The sequence below is a fragment of the Verticillium alfalfae genome, genomic scaffold (assembly GCF_000150825.1).
Source record: "Verticillium alfalfae VaMs.102 supercont1.3 genomic scaffold, whole genome shotgun sequence".
Lineage (NCBI taxonomy): Eukaryota > Fungi > Ascomycota > Sordariomycetes > Glomerellales > Plectosphaerellaceae > Verticillium > Verticillium alfalfae.
The window spans coordinates 63,509-73,583 of record NW_003315036.1 but is presented as its reverse complement, the minus strand read 5'-3'; the positions used below and the strand labels follow the sequence as shown (position 1 = coordinate 73,583).

At 53.7% G+C, this 10,075-nt stretch overlaps 4 protein-coding genes across 4 annotated transcripts in view; 3 read left to right on the top strand and 1 right to left on the bottom strand.

The window, feature by feature from the left end:
• Window positions 1-3,583: 3,583 nt before the first annotated feature.
• VDBG_02538 (xaa-Pro dipeptidase) lies at window positions 3,584-5,426 on the top strand (the record flags this gene model as incomplete). The annotated part of the gene is made up of 4 exons (XM_003006353.1): window positions 3,584-3,854; window positions 3,913-4,549; window positions 4,602-5,080; window positions 5,135-5,426. The coding sequence occupies 4 exons, from the start codon at window positions 3,688-3,690 to the stop codon at window positions 5,232-5,234; spliced, it is 1,383 nt and encodes a 460-aa protein (XP_003006399.1).
• Window positions 5,427-5,784: 358 nt separating this feature from the next.
• Window positions 5,785-6,578, top strand: VDBG_02537 (ubiquitin carboxyl-terminal hydrolase; the record flags this gene model as incomplete). The annotated part of the gene is made up of 2 exons (XM_003006352.1): window positions 5,785-6,130; window positions 6,205-6,578. The coding sequence occupies 2 exons, from the start codon at window positions 5,785-5,787 to the stop codon at window positions 6,576-6,578; spliced, it is 720 nt and encodes a 239-aa protein (XP_003006398.1).
• A 330-nt stretch (window positions 6,579-6,908) lies between these two features.
• Window positions 6,909-7,625, bottom strand: VDBG_02536 (predicted protein; the record flags this gene model as incomplete). Its single annotated transcript, XM_003006351.1, has 1 exon — window positions 6,909-7,625. The coding sequence occupies one exon, from the start codon at window positions 7,623-7,625 to the stop codon at window positions 6,909-6,911; it is 717 nt and encodes a 238-aa protein (XP_003006397.1).
• Window positions 7,626-8,587: 962 nt separating this feature from the next.
• The window catches only part of VDBG_02535 (tRNA pseudouridine synthase), a gene marked incomplete at both ends in the record, with an annotated part of 1,975 nt that continues 487 nt past the window's right edge, over window positions 8,588-10,075 (top strand). The window contains 2 exons of the mRNA XM_003006350.1: window positions 8,588-8,744; window positions 9,019-10,019. Coding sequence (XP_003006396.1) covers window positions 8,588-8,744; window positions 9,019-10,019 — 1,158 coding nt within the window. The remainder of the gene's footprint in view (window positions 8,745-9,018; window positions 10,020-10,075) is intronic.

Genomic DNA, 10,075 nt, shown 5'->3' with positions numbered 1-10,075 from the left:
AGGGGGTAGCACTGGTCGTAAGCCGGAGGCAGGGGCACAGGGGTTAAGCAACCAGAATCGCAGCGCGGTGCGCGACAAGCTTGATCAACAAGATGTAGAGCCTTGGGGTCGCCGTGCAGTGGTGCCACTAGTTGAACGATGGAGGCTTTGCATGAGCTTGAATGGACATCCTATGTACGTAGCTCTGAACAAACGACCACCTCGCTCAAGCTGAGGGATCACTCTGATTGGGAACAGGATCCAGAACCCAGCGCATTTAAATCTGATCGATCACCATCTGCAAGGGAAAAGTCGATGTGGCCAGGAGCTACGTCATGATGGCCTGCCAGGCTGATATGCTTGTCTGCGTGGGTGGGTGGGTGGCTGCCCCATCGCGGCAACTTGACGGCAGAAAAGTTGCAGTGACACTGCGCATCCGAAGCAGCGAGGGCAGAATCGTAAGTCACAGCCACCCGGGAACACTCTGTAGCAATCGGCCCGACCTCTTGACAGAGTGCCGAGCCAGCAGCTCCAGCTCTGTGCATAAGCGTCAGGTTGCGGGCGGGCGGGCATGCGGGGAAACGGATGCGGCTTGAGCATATGAAGGCTGGCGTCCCAGGCACCTTCAGAGGTTAGCCACCGGGCATTGGATGCTTTCGGGGACAGTAATATGGGCTAGACAGACGGTTGGCGCTGGTGGACGATCACACGAGAGCGTGACGCTAGAGCTCCCAGGCTCCTCGTGCGAACCAACGAGCGCTGGAATGCTCGCATGTTTCTCTCAACAGGGTGTAAGATCCTCCGAATGTCATGGCTACCGGCGCACGCTGAATCTACCGTTTGCGCACGACTCCAGTTGTCTCGTGGCCATCGCGCGTTTGTGGACATCCCACGTTGCGAACATGCCCTGTCTGTTTCGGTCATTGCAGCGCGTGACGGGTGCCCCATCTCTCTGGCGGACAGATATGCACAAGAGTGGAAGAAATTGCTAGAGCAAACACCAAGTTGTGTCATGAACAGTGGTGCAGCGTTCCGAACGTTTCTCGCCAGTCGGAGTTTTTTGGGGCGCGTTAACTCATCCTGTTTTGAAACCAATGGCCAGAGCCCTGACGATGACGAAGGGAGAGAGGATCTGTGGCTTTTTACACCCTGGCAAGCTCCAATGAATCCCCCCATTAGCGCAGTCAACGATCGCAGACGGCCTGGCGGAGATCTGCCACCCGCTGTAGTACAAACGCCACCAGGCCAGAATCTCCCTGTGGTATCCCGCAACATAACGCCATCGTTTGGGGTAGGACAAAGGCTGCAGCAAGGGGTTACTCTACCGCATCTGAAGCAGTCTGGCCCTGACGAGCCGGCACGTCTAAGTCAAGAAGCAGCCCGATTCTGACCTGACGAGTCGTGCCAGGCAGCGGACGAACCATAAGGCAGTAACTGAGTTCCAAAGGAGAGAGTTTGAACACCCACAACTCTTGAGTTGGAGCCTCGACGGTCCCCGTGGGGAGGAGGGGTGTTGGCTGGGGATTGCGACCAGACGACGAGCGGGTACAGGGAACACGGGATCCAGTTGGTCCCGCAACTCCTCTATTGCAATCTCCTAATCCTCTAGTCATGGAGTCACATCGTTTTGGACCACTGTCGATGCTCCCTCCTGTTTGAAGCCAAGCATCATGGGCGCAGCTCCGCATCGGCCAATGCCGGTCTCCCACTCGTCTGATCGATCACGAAGACCTTTCCTATCTGCCAAGTTTTGAGGGTTTGTTGTGGGTCCTTGATCATCTTCACCACGGCCCTGTGTGTGTTACGTCGGCTTGCATCTGCTGCAGTTCCGATTCCCCGGCTTACCTGCAGCCACTTGATGTCTAGCTCTCAGCCGACATTTCTCGCGCGCGTCAGCAGCAGTATTTGGTGGTCTGCGGCAGTCAGCTAGCTCGTCCGTCAGAAGAAAAGCCCAAACATGTTTGCGTCCAGCTTTCGAGACCCTAGGCAGCGCCACCAGGCGGCAGGTAGGTAGCGGGAAGGCCTGGGCACGTCAGTGTGCACGGAAATATGTCTGCCGTTGGCGCAGGATGCAACCCAGCCCTGCGTGATACCTATGTAGGTATGCGCTGATCAGGTGGATCGTGTCACTTTCACGCTTGCGCCCGATATCTTGGCCCCAATCCCCTATCACTTCTACAGACCAACGCTGTACCTCGGTCCTCATTCATCCGTAGCCAAGGGTAGCGAAGGGAGACATGCTGTTACAGTGTTCATCCACCCAACTTGCCAACCTGGCTCGGTTGACGGGATGAGAAAGCGCAGACGACGAAATCGTACACACCAGGCTCTTGGCATTCAGGATCAAGGCTCCGCGCCACGCCACTAATTGCAAAAACAACATACCTGTGTCGAGAATGGTTCAGTAGCCAGGCAACCACAACCAACAGCTGATGCGCATGACGATTTCAAATGTAAAGTCACCCGCGAACGTCAAATCAGCAGGTCACGGCGTCAGCGAACTACATGCAGGCCGTCGGAATCTGATGGGTAATCGACTTATTTCAATCTCCATGCACATACTACATGCACGCGACGCCCGAACAAGTGATTTGCAGCCGTGGTGGAAGGCATCGCCCCAACCAGAATATGCAGTCACGCATCAGTGTGCCTCTGGTGCCGGAAGTGAACATCTCCAGAATCCCGAATGCCCCAACATGACGGTCACCGTGATAAACGCTGCATAGGCGTTGTGCCCTGGAGGCGGCCCGGAATCTGGACAGGCAGCTATCACCCTGACGGCCGTCGTACGGCAGGTTTGGAGCGAGGCTCTTCTAAACGTTAATGGATTGCCCACGACAGCCGTGCTCGCCCATCATCCAAATGCTTCTAGACACTGCCACGACCTAGACCAGCTGAACACATGGGGGGTGATACGCACCGAGCACGAGCGACGCACTCCAGGCGGTTGGGGTTTAATTCGAGTATTCCAACCAGTATCCTAAGATTGCCTCCTTCGGGATTGGTGTTTCGCAACCGCTCTGCAGGCAAAGAAGCGTGTGCGCATGTAAATGGATGGTGCGGCTACATCATGGCTCATTCCTACCCGTAGGCGGGGAAATAAACATACTCTGAGATGACAGCGCCTGGTCAGGCCATTCTCATCCAAATAGAGATGACAATGGGGTCCTCACGTAACGTTCCATCGTTGCATATACCACCAAGGAGGGCCGTGGAGCCTAGCATCCGAATGGGGTGAGGAACGACGGGAAGACGATACGTAAATCACATGCCTACGCTTATGTAACGCCAGTGGGGTATCATGATCACATGACAAAATCAAGGATTGGGAAGGCTGGCATCGGCTTACGCTGACTGATCCAACGCCTCCATTTCCCATGACTTTTACGCACTGCATCTGCTTGGAGGAAGACTTCACGAAGCTGATTCGCTGTTGCCCCGCCTGTACCCCTCTACGACCCCTCTGCCCCTCCATTGCGCCGTGCCTTACGGCAAGCTTCCTAAATGATTCCACGGCGGTTCCAGCAGTCCACTTGTCGTCCGAGGCTGGCTGTTATCTCTTCTTCACCTTCACGGAATCGGATCAGCCATCCGATCTCACTTCATCCCTCTGTCCCGATCTCGCAATCTAGACCACTCTCGGTGCGAGCACCCGTCTCGACCACAACACGGCGGTGCCAGTTTACATCATCGATCAAGACTGCCAGCATGTCGGACTACGAAACCATCCTCAAGGGCAAGTACCCTGCTAAAGACCACGCGAAGCGTGTCGCGGATCACATCCGTTCCAAGGTCCCTGGTGCCAATGGCATTCTCTACCTCGAAGGTCGACACACGAAGTTGGAGGAGGATAGCGACCATCCGGAACCCTTCAGGTATGCATGTTCACGCATTTGATTATCAGTCCGACACCGTTGCTGAGTAGGATATCAGGCAGCGCCGTTACTTCTTCTACCTTACCGGCTGTATCCTAGCCGACTGCCACTATATCTTCGACCTAAAAACCTCGCAATCGACACTCTTCATCCCTCCCGTCGACCCTGAAGATGTCATCTGGTCCGGTATGCCCATGACCGCGGAGGAAGCCAAGGAGAAGTATGACATCGACAATGTATTATACACCAACGAAGTCAATGCAGAGCTCGCGAGGCTGGGCAAAGGCTCGGGTTCAACTGCCTTTGCCATCGCCAACCAGGTTCTGGACACTGTGAGCTTCATTGGATTCGAAGATAAGAATTTTGATGTGCTCAAAGGAGCCATCGAGGAATGCAGGGTGGTCAAAGATGATTACGAGGTCGCCCTGACGAGGAAAGCCAACGCCATCTCTACTACGGCTCATCACGCCGTGATGAAGGCCGTCAACACGGCCAAGAATGAGCAGGAACTTGAGGCGATTTTCCTGGAGAGATGTTTCGCACATGGGGCCAAGAACCAGGCCTACCATGCCATTCATGCTGCCGGTCGCGCTGCAGCCACTCTTCACTATGTCCACAACAGTGCACCCCTCGATGGCAAACTGAACGTTCTGCTTGATGGTGGTGCCGAATGGGACTGCTATGCTTCGGATATTGTGAGGACTGGATATGCGCAAATGCTGAATATCGAACTAACTACCGCCACAGACTCGCACCTTCCCCATCTCTGGCAAATTCTCCAAAGAGTCACGCGCTATATACGACATCGTTTTGAAGATGCAGCTCGAGTCCATCAAGGTGCTCAAGGAGGGTATCCTTTGGGACGACGTTCATGAACTGGCTCATAAGATCGCCATTGAGGGTCTGCTAGATCTGGGTATTCTCAAGGGTGAAGCGGATGAGATCCTCAAGGCGCGCACCAGTGTGGCCTTCTTCCCCCACGGTCTAGGACATTACCTCGGCATGGACACCCACGACGTCGGCGGAACTCCCAACTACGCCGACTCGGATCCCATGTTCCGGTATCTTCGCAAGAGGGGCACCTTGCCAGCTGGCAGTCTCGTCACTGTCGAGCCGGGCATCTACTTCTGCAGCTTCATCATCGAGCCCTACCTGAAGGATCCCACCCATTCCAAGTACATTGATACCGACGTACTCGATAAGTACTGGGACGTTGGTGGTGTGAGGTAAGCGTTGACATGCTGTCTCGTCTGATCCAATATGCTAACGCGCTTCTGAAGAATTGAGGACAATCTCCTCATCACCAAGACTGGCAGTGAAAACCTGACGCCAACGATCAAAGAGCCAGAGGAAATTGAGAAGTTTGTTGGCTCGAGCTAGTGTAAGACGTATACCCATGACTTTTTGTCATCGCCGTGGAATGCCTCGTAAAGGCCATTCTGCAATTGAACACGAGTGACACGTACTTGCTCTGACGGGTAAACACATCGTTTTGTCCCTTGACTTGGCTAGCATCTACGTGTAAATGAAGATACTGCGTAGGGTTCGATACAATCAGTGAATGCGCCTTCACCCGCTTTTTTAATTGATGTATGAGACGCAAGTAGTAAGCCGTGGCGCTCGACGCAAAGGCAGCGGCGCACCGTCACCAGAATGACTAGAACGGCGGGGAGATATGGAGCGGAGGCGGGAAAGCTGACTGAGCCACCTGCCTGCCCATCGCCTGAGTTTTGTCCCACTGCAGACGCACTGTAAACGCCCAATACCTCTGAAAGGTTTGGACAATCTCGTTATCATTTTAACTCGCACGACCTCCAGTCTGATGATCTCGCCAATCATCTTGGCATTGCCATTGACATTGCTGGTCGCCGCCTGTCCAAATCCTACCTTGACGCCCCCGTCCCTGTTTTCCTCACCAGTGTCGACTACAATGGCCCCCAAGTTTTTCATCCCACTCGAGTCGAATCCAGATGTCTTCAATGCACTGATCGCCTCCCTTGGGATCTCCTCGAATTTGCGTTTCCGGGATGTCTGGACGCTCGAGGACACGAGCGAGTTGCTCTCTGTACCCGTGCTAGCCCTTGTGCTTGTGTTTCCCACGACACCAGCGTACGATGCCCGGGCGCAGACCGACGATGCCGACGCGGACGACTGGATGGTGACGCACCAAGAGGAGGACGAAGATGCTATGTGGTTCAAGCAGACAATCCATAACGCGTGTGGGTTGTATGCAATTTTGCATGCGCTCGCCAACGGCCGTGCGAAAGATTTCATCCGTTAGTTTTTACCCTATTCGATGGTCTCTCATTCATTCTCAATATGCGTTGCGTGATCGCTCACTCTCACATAGAGCCTGGCTCGGTGCTCGATACACTCTTCTCTATCACTGCTCCTATGGATCCTGCGCAGGCCGCCATGGTCCTCGAGACGTCAAAAGAACTCGAGACCGCATATGACAGCGTCGCCAAGCAGGGAAGCACCGCAGCGCCGCCTGCAGAAGACGAAGTCAACCATCACTACGTATGCTTCGTCAAGTCCCCCGATACGGGGCACCTATTCGAACTTGATGGTGACCGGAAGGGCCCTGTTGACAGGGGTGTCATTGATGAGGAGCAGCGTGTTGATCTGGGACCCCAGTCGTTGGAACTCGTTAGAGAGTATATAAAGATGGGCGAGGGTGATGTCAACTTTTCCTTGATGGCCTTGGTCGAGGATACAAGCTAAACGGCTTCTGCACGTTGCCTCTCAACAGTTCCACATCGCCATACCATGTTCACAATCAATACTCTTGCACTCAGTAATTTATGGCATGGATTGCTATGAGGCATACACGAACTATTCCATTCCATGCCTGTGGTTCCTCTGATGCGAGTAGACTACGATCCCAAACAATCTGCATCGCTCGCCATTCCTAGTGCATAGACATCACTTAGCAATGCCGTCCATACTTATACCCTCGCCTCCTAAGACCATCAATACCGGATCTTGAATGAAGTCCAATGCCAAGACTGACGGCCGTAGGATTCGGATTGAGAGCCCAGAAAGCGTGATGGATCAAATGCCAGTCGCGTTAGTGCCAGAGCACGAACCGGTCATATCCTGACGAAGGTTTTGGCTATCAATCGCTGCATTGATTGCAGTTTGGTCGTCCAAGATATACTGACAATCAGAATCGAAACTGTCAGATTCCAAATCTGTGCTCTGACAATCAATTTCGAAGACACCGAGAGAAGGTTTCTGCGCGACTTCGTCATCGCCATCGTCGCCAGGAATCTCGTTCCCAGGCGAGGCCCGTACAGGGACAGGACTTATGACAGGAAGAACTCTTCGGGATGGCTCAAGGGGACGAAGAGTCTCCTGGCCCTGAGGAGCAGAAATGAGTAACTTGGTGCTCGAATAAGAATGTGACGCTTTCTCAAGTTTTGCGTCGAGTCGCTGAATGCACGGCCGCTGACGGACCTCTTCATTCGGCAGTGTTGTGGATTTCAGACGTGACAAATCTTTCTGCTGGGAATTCTTAGTAGCGGTAGTGAAAAAACGGCTCTTCTGTACAGTGGACTTGATCCACGGGCTTGTTGAGTTAGGTTGTGCCTCGAAATAGGAAGCCATGTGTTGACGACGAGTGATGTGCGTCCCAACGAGGACTGCCCAAGGGCTGTCCATGCAGGCTATAAGACTTAGATTGTACCCTCCCCCAGGAAGACACAAAGGGCTTTGAAATGTATCTGCAGTGTGCAGTGTATTCTGCTGCTGATTCGTGGCTTGGGTCATGATGTATTACGCCTAGGTAGCGAAGATATGCCTTCGAATGTACAATATCAGGAGGTTCTTTCGTGCCCGAAAGTACACTGTTAAACTGAAGCTGCTTTGGGCTGTCTAGTTGCAATCTTAATATGTTGCGTACCATGAAACCGATGGCCTGGGAGAGCAGGTGGCTCTTCTTATATGATCTCTAGAGAGCTATCTCCGATCCCAGCCCATGGAGAACAAAACCTTCTCCAGATCTGGAAAGTCAAACTGACATACCCGTGTGGGTTCAATAACTCACAATGACTTTAGGTTTCTTATGGTACCTGTTTACTTCCAGGGCTATCATGGGCGAGGAAGAAGCGGGTATGGCTAGCACCTTCGGATTGAGGGCTTTGCCATCATGACTGTGACGTCCTTCACCAACCAGCGATGTCACAATTTCCAAAACCCGACGTACGATAGAGGTAGCATTAGGTTGTTAGTATCACGCTGAGCGGCAGATGAGATAGGTTCGAGTGCCAAGTTCTTTGGTGAGCTATCCAACCAAGGATGACCCGGAAAGCGTGCCTGAACTCCTGATGTGCAGTGGTTCATAAATATCACTTTGGATTCAAGGGCATGTACCCCTCACTTGCAAAGCCTGTATTTCGGCTGCCCAGATATCTGGCGATGGCGATGGGAGCTGTAGTCTCTGGACGCGTGTGTGCCTGAATTGACAAGCTCTACAGCTGATGCACCGCATTTTAGCCGACGGCAAGCGGGGCGCATCATTGGGATCGGAAGCGTGCTAGTCACGGATGTACTAGCACCCTCGTGCATGAGCTCCAGAAAAATATTCAACACATTGGGCCAGGCAGTCCTGGACCGAAAGCAACACCACGCATCACTCATGCGAGACACAAGCTGCTTGCTGCGAAGATTATGGCTTCCGATCCAAACCCTTTGTCAGAGTCTGCCGCTGCGCGCCCGCGCTCGACACCACGATGGATGGTGGCTCGAATGGGACCGATTCTGCGCCCCGCGCGGCGCGACCTACCACAGGTGAGACTGGTCACCTGCGCCGCGAGGAGGCGCCAAAGCCAGGAGCGTGTATGATAGAGCAGCACAGCAGCAAGAAGAACAGCAGGCGTCGTATGATGCGTAAGCTTGTTTCCTGTCTCGGCTACCACGCCTTGTAACCCAGCTCAAACTGACGTCAGCGCCAGATGAATGACAAGCGCAAGCAGCTGGGTGATGCCAGACAGGCCAAGCGACGCAAACTCGACGAGAACGGCAACACAATTGATGCAGACAAATGAAACCGAAGAGGCTGTTGTGGTCGATCCTCGAAAAGGCGAACCCCTTCTCGACCACCGAAATCGCGGCTGAAAGAGCGACGCCCGAAGCGCAAGTTGCTGTCATGGTCGCTACTCAGGGACCGGGTACTACGGCCTGCAGATCAACTGGGACGAGAAGACGATCGAGGGAGATTTGTTCAAGGCCTTCATTGCTGCAGGTGCCATCTCCAAGGCAAACGCAGATGATCCCAAGAAGTCGAGTCTTTCGCGCTGCGCGAGGACTGACAAGGGCGTGCATGCCGCTGGCAACCTGATCAGTCTCAAGCTCATCATCGAAGACGACGACATTGTCGATAAGATCAACGCGCACCTACCTGACCAGATCCGAGTCTGGGGCCTCCAGCGAACGAGCAATTCCTTTAGCGCTTACCAGGCCTGTGACTCTCGATGGTACGAATACCTACTGCCGACATACTGCCTACTTCCCTCCCACCCAGACAGCTTCTTGTGGAAGAAGCTCGTCGAATCCGCACAAGAGAAGGGGTACTACAATGACTTCCAGTCCCAATTGGCCGATGTGGATGGCTTCTGGGCCGAGGTCGAAGAGCAGGCGATCAAGCCTATCCTGGAACGATTAGACCCCCAAGTCAGGGCTGAGGTTTTGGAAAGAATCCACGCGTCAGATGACCACCCTGAGTCGGCGCTCAAGAAGTCGGCGCCAAATGATGCCATGCAAGTGGACCCTCCTGCTACCGCCGTCGCGGGCGAGGCGACGAGCGGCGAAGATACCAGCACCACAGCAACCACTGGCAAGACGAAGAATCTTGGTCCCGTGGATTTTGCCCTGCGAGACATGAAAAACGCCTATGTCAAAGCGAAGAGGGCGTACCAAGTGACAAATGAGCGTCTCGACCAGCTGCAAGCGGCTCTCGATCAATATGTTGGCACCTACAACTTCCACAACTACACGATTCAGAAGAGCTTCAAGGACCCCTCTGCCAAACGCCATATCAAGTCTTTCCAGGTCAATAAGACACCGATCCAGATCCGTGATACCCAGTGGGTGTCCATCAAGGTCCACGGACAGAGCTTCATGATGCACCAAATCCGCAAGATGATCAGCATGGCGACCCTCGTCGTTCGTTGCGCTACGCCTTTGACGAGGATCAAGGAGAGCTACGGCGAAGATCGAAT